General features: G+C 41.3%; 1 protein-coding gene and 1 long non-coding RNA gene across 2 annotated transcripts; both read left to right on the top strand.

The window, feature by feature from the left end:
* Positions 1 to 215: 215 nt before the first annotated feature.
* On the top strand, positions 216 to 877 carry LOC122157870. Its single transcript, XR_006168038.1, has 3 exons — positions 216 to 438; positions 547 to 660; positions 741 to 877. It is a non-coding gene; the product is annotated as an uncharacterized LOC122157870 (long non-coding RNA).
* Positions 878 to 1,315: 438 nt separating this feature from the next.
* Positions 1,316 to 18,674, top strand: NAA30 (N-alpha-acetyltransferase 30, NatC catalytic subunit). The gene is made up of 5 exons (XM_042814065.1): positions 1,316 to 1,386; positions 1,430 to 2,267; positions 9,490 to 9,613; positions 11,449 to 11,504; positions 18,332 to 18,674. Exons 1-5 carry the CDS (start codon positions 1,331 to 1,333, stop codon positions 18,467 to 18,469), a joined length of 1,212 nt encoding a protein of 403 aa, XP_042669999.1. The 5' UTR covers positions 1,316 to 1,330; the 3' UTR covers positions 18,470 to 18,674.
* Positions 18,675 to 20,192: the final 1,518 nt, after the last annotated feature.

Genomic DNA, 20,192 nt, shown 5'->3' with positions numbered 1-20,192 from the left:
ATCCCACAGCTTTTGCTGGATCATCTTCCTAACACAGATATCACCAAAACATGTGGCTCAGATGCTTTCACCACTGTAACATGACAAAGGAAAATTGAATTTTAGGCCATTACTACGCTGACATTTGTTTGCTTTTTCTGTTTAAAATACTCGAGGACAGTGAACCTCACTGCAACGTCAGTGTGCCAGAGCAGTTCAGATCAGGTCCACAGGGATACTTTGATGCCTGAAAACACACACACACACAAACACCACTTAAATGAAACTATGTGCATGAACACCTTCACAGAGCAGTCCAAAAATCCACCCGCAAAGCAACTGCAGAACGCATAAAGGCAACGTGAATAGAGATTAGACCAATTTCAACCTCAAAATCCGAGTCCTTCCATCATCAGTTGCTTTGGATCAAAGTTTGATAACTCCTTCTCTTTCAATCAGGTGGGTGGTTGATGGTGTTTGTTTGGGTTTTTTTTTTCCTTCTTTACTTCAGGACTCTGTGAAGTTTTCAGACTGAAACTCCACAGCCTGCTTCCTTCCTAATTACAGAACCCTGTTAGGGCACGCAGAGAAAAGGCTGGATTTCCCTTTTAAGCTCAAGCCTGTCACTTCCTTGAAAAATAACTGCAGCAAAGGAGAACGAGCAGCCCTGCAAGGCTTCCGGTGAGAAAAGGCAGAATCCAGCCTTCCTCTGCATTTCAAGGGCTGCGCGTGTGTTTTAAATAAAACTTTCCCGTTTAAAGGGCTTTACTGTTACGGTGAGATCCAGCAAGACTGATCAAAAAGCGAAGAGTAAAATGAGCGCTGCTGGAATGGGAGGCAAGGTAACGGGTGGCAAAAGGAGCGCTCTGAGCAACAGCCACACGCGCCCGCCGCAGGGCCGCGGACTCGAGCTGTGAGGCCCCGCCCAGGCCCGTAGTGAAGCCCGCCCCGCCGTCGCTAAGCTCTGTCGCCAAGGGAGGAAACGTCGCAAAAGCTGACAGGAAACTTGGCCGCTCGTTACGACAGCAGCGGCCGCGCTTGGCGGCCGCTGGATGAGCGGGGAGTGGGAGCCGCGGCGCTGAGGAGACGCGGGGTGAGCGGCGGCGGCGTTGGCGGGCGGGGGGGCCGCGGCGGCCGTCCGGGCCCCGCGAGGGACAGGGGAAGGGCCCCGGCGGCGGCGGCGGCGGCGGCGGGGCGGCGAGGCGGGGCCCGGGCGCCGTCTGTGCCTTTGTTCGTGGCCCCCCCGCCCCCCCTCGGCCGCGGCCCGTGAGGCCGTAGCCTCGGCCTTTTTCCCCCGTCCGGTCTGACGCCCTCTTCCTCGGTGGGTTTGTGTCGGTCTCTCCCGTAGGATATGGCCGAGGTACCGCCGGGGCCTAGCAGCGTCCTCTCCCCACAGGGGGACACGCTCTCCCCCTTCCCCGGAGGAGGAGGGGGGGGGGGCTGCTTCCTCCTCCTCCTCGTGTTCCACCTCCTCCGCCGCCGCCGCCGCCTGTACCGGGGCCCAGGACGAGGAGGCCGAAGAGGAGGAGGAGGAGGAAGAGGAGGGACCCGCGGGCGGACGGGAGCAGCAGCGAGGAGGAGGAGGAAGCAGCGACGGCGGCAAGGGGGGGCCGCAGCAGCAGCACCGCCTCCACCACCACCACCATCACCCCCCGCACCACAACCACCAGCTCAACGGCCTCATCAGCCCCGAGCTGCGGCACCTGCGGGCCTCCCTCAAGAGCAAGATCCTGGGCTCTGAGGCAGGGGCGGCCCCCGAGGGGTTGGAGAACAAGCGAGCCGGCAAAACAATGGGCTCCGGACAGCAGCAGCAGCAGCAGCAGCCGTCTCCCCCGGCCGCAGCACCGTGCTCGTCCCCCCTTCCCAACCACCTCCCTCCCCAGGGAAGGACTGCACCCTCTCCTCCTCCTTCTCCCGCAGCAGCAGCAGCAACAGGGGACAGGAGCCAGCCTGCTGCCACAACTACGACTGCTGCTAAGACTGCAGCCCGCAATGGGCTGGCAGGAGGGACTGGCTTGGAGGAGGAAGAGCAGGAGGAGGGGGATGAAGGTGGGGAGGAGGAGGAGTCCTTGCTGCTGCTCTCTAGGTCCTTAGCAGCAGGCTGCAGTTTGAAAGGCTCGGGAACGGACTCTCAGCCCGAGGAGGACCTAACGATACGATACGTCCGATACGAATCAGAGCTGCAGATGCCCGATATCATGAGACTGATCACCAAAGATCTGTCTGAACCCTACTCCATTTACACGTATAGGTATTTTATCCACAACTGGCCACAACTTTGCTTTTTGGTAAGTGCTGAGGGGGAGTGGGCAAGAATTGGGAGTGGTTTAAAGCTGGGGTGGAGGCATGATTGAAGGGCTGACATGTGGAAACGCTTCTAAAATTCTTTTTATGGCTAAGAGGAAAGGCCAAGCTTTTTGGAAAGTATGTAACACTAATGAATTCTCCTTCTCACCTGAGCCTGAATAAGCAAAGCTTATGTCTGAAGTTCTTACATGCATTAGCGCACCTTTCTCAGTGGTGGGGAAAGGGTTTGAACACAGGGCTAGGATCCAGGAATTCAAGGCTTCTAATCTTGGTGTTGACATTGACGTCTTTGACCTTTGGTTGCTCATTTTGTTATTCTCTCTCAGTTCCTAGGTTTGTATTTAGAAAAGAAAGTATACTTAGTCCACGGGTATCTTGTGAGTGCTTATTAATTCTTGCACAATGGTTCTCAAACTGACTTCAGCAGGACTGGCATATGAATGTTGATGAGTGTAGGGGCACTGTTGAAGGTTTTGTAGACTTTTTGATCTGCTTGCTTATCTTGAGAATTTCAAGTACAACTATATCACTTTTCAGGTGTGGTAGTATATGCACTGTACAGAAATTCTCATTTTGTTCAGGCTGTCTTGCAGTACTAATGCTACCCTTAACTGTTGTATTCTTCCTTCTGCACTGTCAAAAAAGATTGTTTTAGTTGTTACCCAGACTTTCTAAATATTTAGCACTTCTTGTGGAAAGAGAACAGCCAGATGATTTTGGAACGTGTGTCTCAGCTGACAAGCATGCTGTCAGGGTAGCAATCCATGCACAGGTATATGAGACTGAGCATAAATTGGCCTGAGGGGTATGTATGCACAAGAGGGGGGCTTAGCTGTGTTTGATTTACTCTCTCTGTCAAACAGAATGTTTTGGGGAGCGTATGGTGCTTCCTTGCTCAAAGAAATGATTCTTTTCTCTTGATGCTTCAATTAAGGCAGGACACCACTCTGACAGATACGATTTAGCCAGAGCCAAGGTATCCTTTTATTCAATGGTACCTCTGTAAGATTTTAATTGGCTATGAGTACAGAAGGTGAAGCTAATGGAATCCATCTGGCCTTAAACTTACTAAATGTTCTTAGTTTAGGACGTGGTGTAATTTATAGTGGGATTTATATGATTTATAGGAGGGTTTCCAGAAATGTGCCTCTTACAGGCCTGAGGAAGGAATACAGTACAATTGATTACAGCAGGTTGACCAGAGTGTTACCATCTGGAACAACATAAAAAAAATATATTTGAAAATATCCTTCAATATGTAGTCGTGCTGATCAGGGTAGAGTGGTAATTTTTCAAGTGTAGTGCCTGCACCTAGCTATGTGTGTGACTGGTTTGCCTCATCTTGGAAAGAAATGCTTTCGAACTACAAGATCTTGTCTGTACTTGCAGCATCAGGTGTGCCCTCAGTAATGCCAGCATCATGCATCTCTTTACTTTGCCACTCAAGGAGCAGTGGCAAACTGTTCAATAGCACTAAAACAGATTATTTCTAATGTGTTTTTGAATGCATTCAAGGAGCAAGGTTTTACTCAAGGAAAGGAAGTCATCCTAAGTCTACTTTGTAGCGACATCTTCTTTTAATAGTCTTGAACAATCGACAGAACTTTATTTGAACTCTGTAATTTTACTCAGTTTTGCCATTTTTTTGAAGGATGGAATGATAGGAAGTGTGTAAAACAGAAAAGATGTCTAAAGCTGTTAGCAAATAGTTCTACATGCATAATAACTTGAAGCTCTTCCAGTATCTTGAGTCACTTGATATAATTCTGTGACTGATTTTGGTGTTTTTAAGGCTTGTTTAGTGGTTGTCATGCAGACTTTCTGTTCTATAAAATTGAATTTCTTCCTGCAGTTAATGGATTTTTGAACTACTTCTATCTAATAACTCTTTAAAATATTTATCTTCAGCAGGAACTGCATATTCCAATTAGCAAGAACAATGTCAGGTTGGTGCTCGGAAGGATAGCGCCTGATCCCGCAGAATCATTTGTCTTTAATGCATCACAGCCTCATACCCTTCTGGTTCCAGGCTTTGCTTTGACTTTGATTCTTCTTGGGTACAGAGCTTAGACTGTAACTTGCTTGTATTTGAGGGGAAAAACTGTAGCATTTCTATCAGTTTAGTTACTGAATTTCACCATTGCTACTCTTGTTGAGGTCCTCCAGTGCAATAATCCGAGGTCTTCATTGCACTGAGATGGGCTCCCTTCCTCCAAAGCGTGAGGGGAAAGAACTAACTCTATTTAAATGGACAGGATGTCTCTCTTCCTTAAATGATCAGCAGTTCTCCCTTGCTAATGTATTCAGTAAACAATCTTAAACGTAATCCTGCTGTGTGGCATTTTAGATCCCTGACCATGTAGAGCTTTTCCAGGGGAATTAATAACATTATTCCTTTGGATGATGACCTCGTGGGTTTGGCTTGGCCTTTGCAAGGTGATGTGACTTAACAGCTAGTGCCAATCATAGGGCTGCTTGCTGCTTCTGGTTCAAGCACCTTGTCCTCACTTGTGCAAATTTTTAGTTTATCTGATTTGGGAAGTTAAGCTAGCTGCAGTGCCCTACCATGCATTTATACATGTTTGTGTGTTTGAGGGGATATAAGTGTCATGGAGTTAAGTTTCAGCCAGTTTAGCTCTCTAAAAGTATTCATAACAGCGTGGCACAAGTGCTGGTGTTGGTGCAAGAGGAGAGGTGAGAATACACAGCTGGAGGGAAGGCCTGGGACCAGTCCTCTCCGATCACTAGCATGGTTTTGCAGTATCAAACCATTTCCTAGCTATACACTCAAAAACAAGTTCACATTCTACTTTTAAAGGGTCTAGAAAACCATCAAAACTCATCGTTGAACATCAGATGAATCTGCGTAACCATATTCCTGGCCTTTGAGTTAACACATTGAGAGTACTTGATAAATAGCTCTGGTATGGGACACTGCTGCGTTATCTGACTGAGCTATAGCAAGATAATAGCCTTCTCCTCCTTAAGCTGTGACTGAATGCTTAAGCTTAGATTCCTCCTGTCTTTGGAAGAGCAGGTGTGGGTGTGCTGGGTGTGGGTGCCGTATGCTTGGGTTTTATTTGTTCCCAGGAGCTTTGTCAGCCCATTTTCTCTTCAGATGACCTACAGTAACCACTGCTGTCAAACATGAGAAAGGAGAGGGCTATCTTTCTGTTTCACATCTTTAAACATTGCCACAGCTTTGTCCCTGTATTGACTGTAGGTGCATCTTTGAGGCTGTAGCTGTGTTTGCAAGTGTTTTTGCAGATTCTAGAAAGTGTTCAAACTCCTTCCATTTAGGACTGATAAGTTGGAAAAAAAATTGTTTCCCAAGTGCTGTAGCGTGGGAGAGGTGAGCTTGGGAAACCTTGCTCTGTTCCAAAGTTTGGGTAAGAGAGGATATAATAACAGCAGGGTTCTGACTGAGTGTTGTAATCTTTCCTTTACTCATCACTGCAGAATCACTGCTCTGCTCAGCCACCTTTTAAGAAAAATCTGGAAAATGCATGCTTTTATTGGGTTCTGAACTTTGCCAGTAGCTAGAGCAGTGATTGTAATTTAAACTATAGTAATTTTAAAAGTAGCAATTAATTCCATGTACATGGTTTTAGATGGGCTGTAAATCCTAAATGGCCATGGCTAAGATCTTTTTTTTTTTTCCTACTGATACTTTGCTGTTTGTCTCACTGGATTTCATTTATGAGTTTCTATGCTTCGCGTTCAAATTAAAGACTTGTAATAAATCATCTCCTTTTTTTTTTTTTCAGTTACAGAATGCTTGGGGGGATAAAAGAAGAACCAGAAAAGTTAGGGAACTGCATGGGGAGTCTTACCAGCCTCATGGCAGACTTAGGAAGGCATTCTGTCATATCCATATCCGCACCCAATTTGCAAACTGCTGCAACTCCTCTGTATTCCAGTTTCCTCTTAGGAATGATCACGCTTTGAGACACTTGCTGTGCTGCTTCTTCCTCCAGCAGGCTTTGTGAAGGATTCAGACTCTGTAGTGTATGTGTATTTAACAGCAGCTAGTGGAGCTCTTTTGGCATTGAATTGCACAGGAAGGAATTGCTCGTGTCCAGTTTCATAGAGTGGAAGCAGGGAGAGTGACTTTGTGATTTGCCCAGCGCTGTAAAGAGCTCTGACTGAACTGCCAGACTCCAGGTTAAAACCATTAGCCTAAATGTATTCCTTAATAGCATTTGGTAACATGATCGTTAAATGTGAGCCAAAGATTCAGACTGAGTTGTTCCTGTGATACTCTGGGATGGATTTTAGTGCCTGTGTGGAAAAGGAACCTGCAGTAGTGCAGGTTCTACTGCATTTGAATCACAAGCTATTCCTCTTTTAGGGGCAAGTTGGTTGGTTTAGTCATCTTTAAGTGGGAACTCTGAGTCCAAAAGGCACAGAGGCAGTGACTGACAGATGCAATGCCACCTTTGCCAATGAAACTGGTGCCAGTTGTTTAATTATAAGAGAGGCAAAGTTCTTGCTAATCTATGAACATCTGTGTTAACTCTGGGCATGTGTGGTTGCAATACAAAGGTTTTAAAATCTAGTTTGATTTGAACTTATGAATAAGAGCAAAGTTGATGCAAATATTAGATTTGAATATGCGTGTGTTAATGTTGCTGAGAACTTAGGACTGAAGTAAATCTTATAGTACTCCATGGGGCTTATGATATATCATGGTAACTTGGGCTGAATTCTGTTTGTGGAAGCTTGTATGTTTAGAATTACTCTCATGTACTTGAAAAGAATATTTGTCCTATGATAGTCTTCTCATATATGATGTTGTACAGGAGCTACTTTTTCTCCTTCCTTCCCCCAGCTCTCATTCTTTTTTCTTTTTCCCCATATTTACACAGCTAGACGTTTTCCAAAGAAAAAATATGACCGAGTTTTACTTCACATTTTGGATTTGTTTCCAACTTTAGATAAAGTTGGAAAGAAGAAGAAAGGAAAAAAAAGGCAACGAGAAAACTCAGGTTGCTGTGCTCAGTATGGAAGCAGAGCAGTCAGAAGTGAAGGGGCAGACTCACCTGGTCCAAGACAGAAAGACAGATTTAAGTGCTAGGAAGTGGTAACGAAGTGATACTGTATGCAACTTTGTGGCAACATCAGTGGGAATTTCCTTTGATTGCTGCAACAAAATTATTTGCTGTTCATTTAATGTTTAATGTGAGTACACATTTAATGAAAGTAGGTTTTTTGGAAAGTAGTTCTAACAAGGAAGAAAGCAAATCTGCTGTTGCCTGAGATGGTGCTGCTCCTGAATGGTGAGGAGGAAAAGAATCAAGTGCCAGTTCGTGCTGTCTTTTTTTTTTTTAAAGCAAGGTATAAGATTACATCTAGGTACTCAGCATAATTATAGCAATGTTATGAAGTGTCTGATGATACTCTTTAACTCCCTGCTTTTCTCAGGTCTGAGCAGAGATAGAAGATTTGCCTTGAGCTGGTACTTTGCATGCAGTTTTTGTATAAGTACAGCTTTTCTATGAAATGAAGGTGTGTTTTAGAACAAACAAAAGACTGCTTAGAGGCTGTGTATTTCAGTCCACTTAGATCATGTTTCATTTGCTGTTTCAAAAATTACAGGTTTAGATTGTTCAGGGTTGTTTTAAAAATTACTGATGTATATTGTTCAGGGTTGCTCTTGGGTGCTGTTAGAAAAATATAGATTTTTGCCAAATGTAAAAATTAGCTATATTTGTAATTATGTTTGCCTGACGAGCTCGAACCATATTAGATGTGTTGTTAGGCTCACGCTGCATCACAGAGGTATGGAACTCATTCATTTTGGGCTGCTTCCTGTCACCTTCTAATGGGCTTCTGGCTGACAGCTGGCTTGGTTAATAACCCACTGTCCAAATGGAGAGCTGGAAGACATCACACTTCAGGCAGCAAACCTGCAGATTGGTGCCTGTGGTGTGATCTCTATCTAAGAGCCTTCTGCCTATAGATTCTTACCCTACAAGCTGCACAGTGAAACCTTCTGTTTACAGAGTTCCTACCAGAGACTTTGGGGAGACGAGCACTGGAGGCCTGGTAATACTGGCTCAGGCAGGTCTTTTTTGTTTGATGTCTCTTAGTGCTGTGAATTTGGATTATCCAGAAGCTGTTGTGCTAGCACATGCTTGTGCCAATCATGTGCTGTAGGCCTGGTTTAGGAGGCACGCTTGAGCGGAAGGCTGGTTCTCCCTGCAGATACAGGTCTCAGAGTTCTGAGGATCCACTTACACACCCATGCATGCAATTTTCAGCTTCTTTTTTTATCTGTCAATCTTTCTCTGAATAAACAGTAGTAATTCATTCTCTTTTTGGATGCTGCCCTGCTCTGTAGCATTATTCACTTGACTGCTGTATGTTCTAATGTCATTAGTCTCTCATGCTGCCTAGTCATTCAGTTAACATATGAGTTAGTTATTGTGTCTCTAATGTATTTCATGGTAGATTTTTTAGTGTGTGTGAGCACAGAGGCTGTGTGAATGGTTTGGTAAGGAGAGGGGTTAGGATCTAGGGGTATTTTTTTCTTCTTAATGTTTCAGAATGTCTCCTTAACCACACATTTTGTGTGGTTAATACCATTGGATCTGTCAGTGCGTAGCTCATAGTAAATAAAATCTCAGAACAGTGAAAATGTGTGAAATTAACTGGATGCTTGTTTTTGTTTGTTTGTTGCTGGGATGTCCCACGACTGAAAATGACTGTTTGTAAAGATTAAATGCAAAGGCATTTTTCTCTGATGTGTTACTCTGATGTGTTATGTGTAAGCACCAGATAAAACTTAAGTATATTACCCACCCCAGCTATTGCACTTGAAAATTCAGATCACAAGAAAGAGCTTTTTACTTTGTGGCAGCACATATGGAAGCACGTATCTATGCCTTAACCTGGTCTTTATCTCTTTTCTACCCCTTTCTGTCCCAGATGTTCATATTGGTAGACTTCATAGAGTAGCACTTTGATTCTCTCCTGGACAATTAATTGCCTGTTGATGGACTGTAATTTGATTTTAAGATGATAGAGAAATAAGAGACCTTTATTCTTGTTCATACTTCTGGAAACGTTCTTAAGACTGACTTGGTTGTCGTACACAAGCAAATTCTGTACAGCTGTTTCATTTTAAATGTACTGGTTACTAATTCTGGTAGTGCTGCAGATCATAAACTGAGAATACATACCTATATGTTTGTCTTTAAGGCCATGGTAGGGGAAGAGTGTGTAGGTGCCATCGTCTGCAAGCTGGATATGCACAAAAAGATGTTCCGCAGAGGTTATATAGCCATGTTAGCAGTGGATTCCAAATACAGAAGAAAAGGAATTGGTAAGAAGAGCCTTTTTGTTGTTATTTTTTATATCCTACGTTGTTGGGGTAAACATAGGTGCATGAAGATTGAAGCAGAGCTGCACTTCTAGATGTGGTGGTTTGATGTCATCCCTGCCTTGCTCACCTACACAAACTCCCCAGTGTCTTCTTCCATTCAGCTGAAATAACCTGAAGTGCCCATTCCACACGAGCTTTACATCTGGTTTATGAAGCTAAAACGAAAGGCATTCAGCAGCCACTTACCTCTGCAAATTACCACCATCAAATAACAACTGCAGGAATTGCTTTTCGGTTTTATATGTGCTTTCATAACTTTGTCTTTATTGTGTTCAGTGTATACATATGTATATGTTTTTTCCCAGTGGAAATGTCCCCTGGTTTTCCCCTATGAATTATGTATATACTGCTCGCTGGGGACAACATATGTAGCTCATTGCTGTATTAATGCTTGAAAAATAGTTGTGTATTCCTGCTTGAACAACCAAAATGGAGAGCTGTTTTGATGGGAAGTCACACAATGAAATAAACAGCTCTTGGCAGGGAGTTTGCCTTCATTGATCACTTTTTGCTCTGTTGGAAGGGATTTTCCTCCTTTAATCAAGCCATCTAGGAAACCTGGTGTTAGGATTGCTCTTAGGGACCTTAATTCCTTTGAGTTTGTTATTTTGAAATTGATTTTGTAACATCTTTAACTTGAAAATTATCACGAATGTTTGGGCATACGTGATTATTTTATTTTGATGCAATTCAGAAGCTCTTATTGGTGTCTGTAGTGGAGCAGAAGGAAGAGGATAGTGAGAAATGGTTCTCTCCTTTCCTTTTAGCTGAGTCATGAAGCAGCCTGCTGTGTTTTAGTTGCAGGTGCTTGGATTCATAAGTAAATAAGAACTAACACTGTTCTTAAGATCTCTACAAGATTTTTCCTTTGCTTTAGTCAGATCATTATTTTAGAGTTATATAAATAAATTTTATACTTAACATTTTGCTTACTTTAGTATTATGTAAATGCTAACGTCTATCCTGCATTTATCATCTTGCTGTTGCTCAAAGCATGCTGTTAATCTGAAGGTGTTTTATATGCAGTACAGTTATGTTCAGTGAAAATCTTAATTGATTAAAGTTCTGAGGATACTTGAAAACAACCTCTAGATTCCTTGGGGTTCTTTTTCCTTTTCCTTAGCCTTCTTATGGAAGTGACATTTATGCCATTTCATTGAACAGCAGTTTTTTCCAGCAATAACTTTGAAATCAACTTTCAATTTCACCCCAATTCTCCAGACAGGTAGGGATATTGCATTCATAGAACTGTCATGAAATAGATGAGAAATAATGATAAATAATTAAGTTAATGCTTGACTGAAGGGAAGGGGTGGCTTTGACCACGTTATTAGTTGCTGACAAATCCAAATGGGGAGCGAGCTGCAAGAAAAGTGGTTTCATAAGTTCTGTTGCTAGTAGAAGTATTTGTTTTAGTAAGAGGAAATTCCCTTGGAAGATGAATGCCCTTCAAGTACATGCCGGCAGAGTTTGCCTTTAAATGCAGCAAAAGGGAATGAATCACATCTTGGAAGGCTATATATAACACCATGTTAAACATAGGAGCCTGTTTCTAATATCCTCGCGTTAGAAGACTTTTGCATTCAAGCTGAGCCTCTGGATAACTTTAGGGATGATTTCAATATTCAGACTTGAGACTGCAACTTCTTGTTACATTCTTTCCTCCCTAATTTCCCCAGATGTCACGGCACGTAGGTAGTACAGGTTAGTTGTACATAAGCTGACATCTCTTGCACCTCCACTCTAATTAATACTTGCTGAACTCTGTGTTTCAGGTACAAACTTGGTTAAGAAAGCTATTTATGCTATGGTCGAAGGAGATTGTGATGAGGTAAGATCTCCATAATCAAAAACTTTCGTATTGTTTATGGTTTGTGCTCTCCCACGTGTGAATTCGTTTCACAGGTTTGTCTTTTAATTTCACAGGAATGTGTTTTGGGTGGGAGGTGGGTTGGTAATGCCCTCTTTTATAATAGAAGGGAAAAAAGCCTCAAAAACATATGGCGTAAATAAAATAACTTTCTAAATTTGTCATAAATATTCAAGTGCAGTGTTTCAGGTTCTGTTTTACATTGCAAAGCTGCCTCAGCCTTCAGTTGTTGGCATATTTTCTTCTTAAGAGTCAACTTTAGGTTCAGTTGACCAGTGTAACTTGCATGTTGTTGTAATATTTCCATGCTTTCAGAATGCACGGGATATTGGAACAGTACATGCTGTAATATTGCAGATTATAGTTTTATTGCAGCAAGTAATCAGGTAACTTCAACAGTGCTGAAGCTGTATCACACAGCACTAAGTTCTGATGATTTAGCATGGCAGTGAAGGAAAGTGTCTTAATTACTGTCAGGCTTTTTCTCTGGCCTATTTGTTAGTCTTTTCTTTTACCAGATTATAGTCCTATGGTTTTTTTTTTTCCTCCCCTTTTTTAATGTATGAAGCAACTATCTTTACGTTCCCTGTTTAACTTGTGAGGAACTCCCCTTGTAACCAATCTCCTTAATCCTGTTATCTGATTCTTTAACTTCCATCTGCTTGCTACAGTGCAGTTGTTAGCTTATTCCTGACATCTGAACACCGTGTCATTTCAATGTATCATTGCTAATGATCCTTTGTTACCTCATCTCACTCCATTCCCTCAGTTTTTCATAGAATCATAGACATGGCCAGCTTGGAAAAGGCCTTCAAGATCAAGTCCAACCACAACCTAACCATGCTACCCTAACTCTAACCACCCTTCACTAAATCATGTCCCTGAGCACCACATCCAACTGTTTTTAAACACATCCAGGGCTGGTGACTCAACCACCTCCCTGGGGAGCCCATTGCAGTGCGTAACAACCCTTTTTGTAAAGAAGTGGTTCTTGATATCCAGCCTAAACATTATCTGGTGCAACTTGAGGCCATTTCCCCTTATTCTGTCACCAGTGAGAGGAGACTAACCCCTCTCTCACTGCAGTCACCTTTTAGGTATTTGAAGAGAGCAGTTTTCTGGTGTCTTTTTTTTTTTTCTTCTACCATTTGTTGTATCCAGGCAGTGTACTGCAGTCTAATAGTTCTGCAGTTGTTTAAGTTCTTTGTTTTGTCTTGATGTTTTTATCATATATACTGTGCTTTACTCTATTTTCCCACTTGCTGCCTTTAACGCATCTTTTCCATTGCTTTCCACTGTGGTCTTGTATTCATTTGCAACTGCTACATATCTGAGATTTGAGGAACAAAGGGGGAAAAAGCCAAGTATATCAGTGTACTCTCATCAGACTGGGAGAAATAAGATGCAGGGTCTTGAAGCCTACTGCTGTTAGAGAGTCAGTAGCCAAACTTTGTGATTCTAGCCAGGCCACCAGAGTTGCAGTGCTCCCTGTGTTATGTATGAGTGTGTGTGTGCTACTTCTCCCATAGTGTTGTTTTGATACTGGACTATCTTGGAGGTATACACTTAATGAGCTCTCCTGTGTCATTCTTCTTTCCCCCTCACCCCCCTTCTCCTCCCGCTTTAATAATAATGCAAGAGTCTTTCTTACAATTACTTAAAGTAAACGTGGTGAGGATTGCAGGCTACTCTGCAGTAAGACTCATTAAGCCTTAGTCATAGATTTTCATCTTTAGTCTTGTGTAAATGCTCATAAAATCTTAGGTCATTTTTCAGGCTTTTTGCTGTCCCTATTTAATCAAATGTGCTTCAGTGCAAGCTCCTTAAAGTGTGTGCTGGACGGGTGCAGGCATGTTTCACTCCCAGAAATCATCTAAGTGTTTGTGGGATGATGATTCTGAGCTAATCATGCCATGCTTCTTGGGGCCTTTTGCATCAACCTGGTTTTATACGGGTACAACCTTTTGAAATGGGAACTCATGTCCAGGCAATGAGGAGCACAAGCAGAGTGTATTTCTGACTTCCTGCTACTCCAGTTGGCAGAGGCATGCCCAGAGTAATACAGTGTGTTAATGCCTAACATACAGGTAATGTACAACCAATGGGAAGCATATTCCTTTCCTTTAGCAGAAAGTATACGTTTCTTCCTGGCATGTGGTACAACAATACCAATGTTTACATGTTGCATGTGGTAGATTGCTGAGAAATTGTCAGTCGTGACCAGGATTTGAAAGATCCAGTTAGCCACCTGCTATTTAAAGCTCTCAGACAGAGCTGAGAAACTCACCCTCACCATTTATTACAGCAGTTGCTGGGGGGGGAACAGTTTCTGTCCATCTGATTGATGCCTGGCTGATGAAGCAGTGTGTGACAGTGACTGCTCTTTGTGAGGTGTGTAAATAGTTTCTCTCTGCTGCTTTTAACATGTTCTTCTACATCCCTAAAGTCAAAAGCATGGTGGAAATACAAAGATGCTGTTGATACAAAACAGATTGCAATTCAAAAATACTCTCTGGAAACTCGCTTAGAAAATCATTAAAAACAGGAACATGGACCTATGATTGTCACTGAAATTTTCCAAAAGCTGTTTGTAATCTTTTCCCTTCAGTCTAATTACAGAATAGTTGCAATCAATGCATTTAGTAACTTGTGACATGTAATCTGATAAATGCTTAGTTCATTGTGGTTCTTCATGAAGTATCACAGATTTTAGACTTCTGGGGTATCAACACCAAGCCTTGCAAAAGATGTGTGTGCCAACTCCAGCCAATAGAGCATCTGGCTGCCTTTTGTACATTTGTTTGGTCTTTATGACAAGCACTTTTCTAAAGTTATGTTGCTTAAGATCGTCATAGGGAGCTGCTCCATCCCTTAATCAGAATAAGGACAGGAAGAGTTGTTTGTTCACAGGTAGACTTTCCATCTCTAATAAATGACTGTAAGTAATTTGCAAATGATTATTTACCTCATGTTGTATTATTTCAGCAGCGTGTAACTACTAACTAATCAAAAAAGGACTTGAATAAGTGGAACTCTTCAGAGCTTTTTTGGCAAAGCGTGGAGAGGAATTGTGACTTCTGAGAATTCCTATGAGACTTTAAAATGTTTTAAAGTCAGATTTTTGTGAGTTCACCACTAGGTGTGTCTTTCTAATTCAGTGCCGTGCTTCTAAGAGTGATGGATTTTTATATAATCCTCTTTGAAATTATCAAACTCTTGGCATCTTTAGCTTTTTTGAATCCACAAAATCGTTTTGCGTAAGTTTTATATTTGAGATACTGCATATCTTTAAATGGTAAGTCAGTCAATCTGATGAAGGATGCTGGGCAAGCGTCCACAGCTTGAATCCTGTAATAGGCCAAGCTTATTTGTAGGAATAGTGGCCTCTTCTGTGAGTGCTGAAAGAGTTATTTTCCTCATTAGTTTATTTGATTTGGTTTCTAAACTTGAGTGCATTCAGGATTTGAGCTGAAAAAGCAAGAAAGCTTGACCTGCTTTTTCCTTCAGTTCACATAAACTAGGTACAAGAAGGTAATAACAAGAAACGTTGTATCCTGTTCTTACAAGAGATTCCTTTTTTCTAAAACCAGTTAAAGTTGACCAGAGTTGAGATGATAACTGTAAGTTTTTCTTATTTTGGGCATAAGAGAAAACAACGGCCTACAGAATGTTGCAGAAAGTTGTGTTCAAACCCAGTCAGACCTTACTGATCTACAGGAGCAGATGGGTTGCATTATGAGAAGACTTAATAGGCACGTTTGCAGAATAAAATAAATACTAAAGGTAACAATTGAAGATTTTGAGCTTGATTGAAGAGAAGAATCCTTCACAAAATCAGACTAACGGAGCACGTATAAATCTTAGGTGTTTCCTTACTAGATCCAGGAGTGTGTCTTAGCCCTCTGAGATCAAGGCACTATGTTGAGATCAAGGAATTATTGTTCATTGTGCTGGGTTTTTCTTAGAAATACCAGGACAAATCTATTGCATGAGCTTTCAAGATGAGCATTTGCTCAGGTGCTAAGATTCCAGCAAACCTGAATTTCAACATATAACCCCTCCCTTGGGTCTGCAGTGTTGGAAGTCTTCTAGCACTGCAAAGTATGCAAGCTTGCAGTTGAATACAGACATGTTGTATCACTCTGCCAGAATAAAGAACTTTCGTGCAAGTGAATGCCATTTGTAGGCAGAGTTCAAATAAGAGTTTCCTGCATTGTGGATTTACATGGGTCAGATTTCCTGTTTGGCATAATGCTTTGTTTTAATTTGAACTAAGAAATTGTACAGTGTGCATACTCGTGTAGAAAAGAGGAACTCTTCAGGTAAATTATTGCATTGCCATAATTGGTGATAACTTGAAAGTTATTTATTTTAATAGATTGAAATTGGTAAGAGTAATCAATCAAGTTGTAAGGCCTGATAGTACTATTGCATGAGGTGCCAGCAAGAGAAATTCAATCTCTAGTTCTTCCCATAAGACCAAGAATTGAATTTGCTTGTCTTAAGAGTACAGGTACAATAGACTGTCCTGTAATTTGAGAACTTTGGCTATTAATATTTTAATGTTTGTTCTAGAAAAACTTCTTTTAAGTCTTATTTTCCTGCAGTGTGTGTTCCTCACTGCTAGCTCCAGCTTTGCAGTTCTTACAACATTCACAAATTAAAAAGCACAGGGGGAATTGTCCATAGGAATGTCTGAGTGGCTTGAAACTTAAGTAATGCTCAAATACATAAACAGAGCAGATTTTTAAACCTTACTGAAGGAAATCAGTGTAAATGCTAGTAACCTCAGATGCAAAGAGCAAACATGATGGAGAGAAAATTGAGTTGTTTTTCTGATAGTTTGCTTTATGAAATAGTGTGGTAGTGAACTTAGTGAGCTGGCAGAAGAGCTGAGGGGGAGTGGAAATGCATACCTGAAGGCCAACAGTGTTCCAGGTAGGTTAGCTTAAAATGCTCTACAAATACAGGTTAGCATTTTTATTTTAAAACAGAACAACAGCAACTAAAAACTTCCTGCTTTTGGAAGATGAGGGATTCTGGGTTTTTAAAATACAGTTTTTTTCTTTTTTTTTTTTTTTTTTTGACTGGGATTTTTGTGTGGAGTGGTGGGCATCAGGTACTGGTTTAGGTGTAGCTGTTAGTGGTCTTGTACCTGCACTGCTCACTGGCTTGCTGCATAAATTTCTTGGAATGTCCTTCTACAATGTCCATCAGCTCTTGTTTAATTTGTGAATGTAGGTGTCTGGGGGATATTAGTGTCAGTTTATTACTTCTGCCAGTGTTCTTAAGCAACTGTGGTCAGTCCTTAACAGTAGAATCTCTGAATAACTGAGGTGGACAGCATTGAAAAAGGCAGAACAAATTCTTACTGGTTGGAATGGGTGTGTTGCTGACCAGGTGAGGTGTGCCATAGCTCTGTTCATTGTGTTTGGAGAAAACTGGCAAAAAGAATTCAGAGGGATGTACTTCAACAGTTTAACTTCTTGTTAAACTGGTCTGGTATTAAATGTGGAGGTAGGTGGCCCTGCCTTTGGCAGGGGGGTTTGGAGCTTCATGATCCTTGAGGTCCCTTCCAACCCAGGCCGTTCTGCAATTCTGTGATTGTTAATTCCAGTGTAGTTTTTGGGCAGTACTTGAGGCTCCTGGGACATTTTTCAGTCTTTCCTTTCCATGGACTACACTTGGGTTTGGTGTCAGCTGTTGGTGACAGCTTTTCTTGCAACTGTGGTATTGTCAACATAGAGGGCCAAAAGGGGAAAAAAAAAAAAAAAGATAAAAAGGAAAGAGCTGCTCTTTCTTCCTTGCCAGGCAAGTTGGGGACAATAAATGACCAAGAAGTTTTGATCTTCTAAAACCAATGCATTACTTGAAATGTAATGATACGCCTTTCACTTGCTCACTATAATCAATTACTTCCAGCCCAGGCCTTTCTTACAACAGCTTTGCACTCTGTAAGTTTTGATGTGCCCTTTGGCATATGAGGAATTTTGGTATGGGCCATACAAGAAGCCCCAAACAGGACTCTGTGAACCTGGGATCTGCTTGGTGTGTGCACTCTGGGATGAGTCTGAGGTCCTTGTGCTGAGCACAGATATGTATAATAAACATTGGATCTGATGGCGGGGCATAGAATGAAGGGGTTTGTATCTAGGTCTAAATCCTTCAAATTAAGAGGTGAGAGAGATATTCAGGGGTGAAATATAACTCACTGCATACCAAGTTCTTACAATGTGTGGAAGTTCTGGGCAGCCTGGTGTGGTGGTTGGCGACCCTGCACACAGCAGGGGGTTGAAACTAGATGAGCATTGTAGTCCTTTTCAACCCAGGCCATTCTGGGATTCATTCCAAGTATGTGTTTGTGTTCAATAAATGTGTAGCTGTTATACTGAGGGATGTGGTTTAGTGGGAGATATTGGTGGTAGGTGGGTGGTTGGACTGGCTACTCTTAGAGGTCTTTTCCAACCTTGGTGATTCTATGATTTGGACCCTGAGCTGTTCAATTGGTATTATTTTTTTTAAAATATATTTTATTGCTATCAGATAATGGTTTGAAACCCTGTTCACAGCAAACAAAATCTTGAGATGAATGAAACATGCTTACAGCTACTATTGCTAACTGCTGTTTTCTTTTAAATGTGAGGATTGAGGGGGGGGAGTTGTTTGTATAAACGAGGACTTGAAAATATCGATTCCAGAAGTTGCTCTGCAGTGTACCTTTGAATAACAGCTTTGGGATTTGTTCATACAGCTTTCTCATACATGCTTTCTCCTTTTTTCTCTTGAAGGTTGTATTGGAAACAGAAATCACAAATAAGTCTGCTTTGAAACTTTATGAAAACCTTGGGTTTGTGCGAGACAAGAGGCTGTTCAGATACTATTTAAATGGAGTTGATGCACTGCGTCTTAAACTATGGCTGCGTTAAAAGAATCCATCACATCAAGCAACTGACGTCCCAACAGCGCAGAGTTGTCCTTTGCATGCAATGCAATTTGTACAAAATTGCTTTGCAGGTGGACTTAGTAATTTCCATGCAGCTCTTATCTGTCAGTGTCTCATTTGAGTGTCGCACATATTTGTTGCACTTTGGCATGGCGCATTTGTTCCGAATTAAAGCCGATTGTTTCAAACTTCGAGTTCTTTTGGTACCAGCAAGATGTGCCAGTTGATAGCCAAGATAGGTTCGTTCATTTGCAAGTCTACTGACTGTATTACATACACAGTGAACATTTTATTGAAGAACCTGTTATGTGGAACACAGCTTTTGGTTCCCGAAAAGAAAAAAAAGCCAATGTAGATTGTAAAATTCTATAAGTATACTAACATTTCATACAAAAAAAAAAAAAAAAAATTGCCATAGTTTTCTGGAAAAAGGCTTCAATTTTAGGTTTTATTTTTCAATATTGAATTTTCCATTCTTAAATATTGGTACCTCAGTGATTAGTGAATGAAAAAATGTATTGTAGGGTGGGGTGTGTGTTACAATGAGTAACAGTAACAATTAAATTGCGTCTGCCAGTGCCTGTATAGATAAGTATATTTGTCTTCACCTCTTAAGTTTGGAGTGCATGCTTTTATTCTTTTACTTTCTTCAATTGTCTCTGCAAGAAAAAATTCTGCTTTTATTTAAATTCTGGATTTGATAATAAATTATTTCAGATTTTTATGATTTGGATACTTCCCCCAAACGAGGGTTTGGAAGGCCCTTCTTTTCTTATAGCAGGAAGTGTAAGCTATTTTGAAATCCTTGAGTAGCTGCTAAAAGAGAACCTGATGTTGCCAGTGAATCTCTGCTGGTTTTGGATGCACTTTTTTCTTTAAAAGAGTGAGGGACTTTTAAAAGAAGATATAGAAAATTAATGTAAATTGGTATGATTTTATTTAATCAAAATTATCACTAGAAGCTCTGAGAAACAGCTATTTTAAAATAGTTTGAATTTTTTTTTTTTTTTTTTTTTTTTTTTTTTCAGATTGCTTTGCTTCAGTGTTCTAAAATGCTTCAATCTTTGGTTCTTGGTCTTGGAAATAAATTTCAAGGTGTATTGTATCCATTTTTAGCTGCTCTCATTTTCTCTAAACTTACATGAGCTAAATTATTGGGGGATTTTTTTTTTTTTTTCCTTCCAAAATCGAAGCGATGGGGAGGAGATTTCTCTTCCTCTTCCTCCTCTTCCTCTCTCACTTTCTGTCTCAATTGGGCTTACATAGGTTTTAACAGTACCCATCAATCTGTTCAGTAATACAGTGTCTAGGCTTTCTTGTTCAGCGTGGCTATATGGCTCAGTTCTATGAATCGGTTGGTTGGGATTTTTATTTTTATTTTATTTTTATTTTTCCTCCACTTCAAAAAAAATAAAAAGTATTGGTTGACTTCTGGAAGAGTCTGCAGGGGAGAAGAGGGGGGAAGGATGAGCTCTCATTGAATCTGCTCTTTGGTAGTTAAGCGTACTCTTCAGATTTGCCTTACACTTTTTTTTCTTTAGGGTTTGGTTTGAGTCTTTTTTTGTTGTTGTTTTGTTTATGTTAATTACTGTACATTTAAAGAAAAGAAAAAAAAACAGAAACAAGAAAAACCCCTACCTCCATTAACATGTGGAAAAGATCCCTGTGCAGGAAAACTGGAGTTAAAGGAAAGCCTTATTTTGCGC

The sequence above is a fragment of the Centrocercus urophasianus genome, unplaced genomic scaffold (genome assembly GCF_019232065.1).
Source record: "Centrocercus urophasianus isolate 14NV4802_14NV808 unplaced genomic scaffold, USGS_Curo_1.0 seq_14, whole genome shotgun sequence".
In the NCBI taxonomy this organism is placed as follows: Eukaryota; Metazoa; Chordata; class Aves; order Galliformes; family Phasianidae; genus Centrocercus; species Centrocercus urophasianus.
This window is presented reverse-complemented; position numbering and strand designations above follow the sequence as displayed.

Coding starts and splice junctions, on each gene's coding strand:
- NAA30 (XM_042814065.1), top strand. CDS start 1,331: ATGGCCGAGGTACCGCCGGGGCCTAGCAGCGTCCTCTCCCCACAGGGG. Junction 2,268..9,489: donor GGCCACAACTTTGCTTTTTG/GTAAGTGCTGAG, acceptor TTTGTCTTTAAG/GCCATGGTAGGGGAAGAGTG. Junction 9,614..11,448: donor ATACAGAAGAAAAGGAATTG/GTAAGAAGAGCC, acceptor TCTGTGTTTCAG/GTACAAACTTGGTTAAGAAA.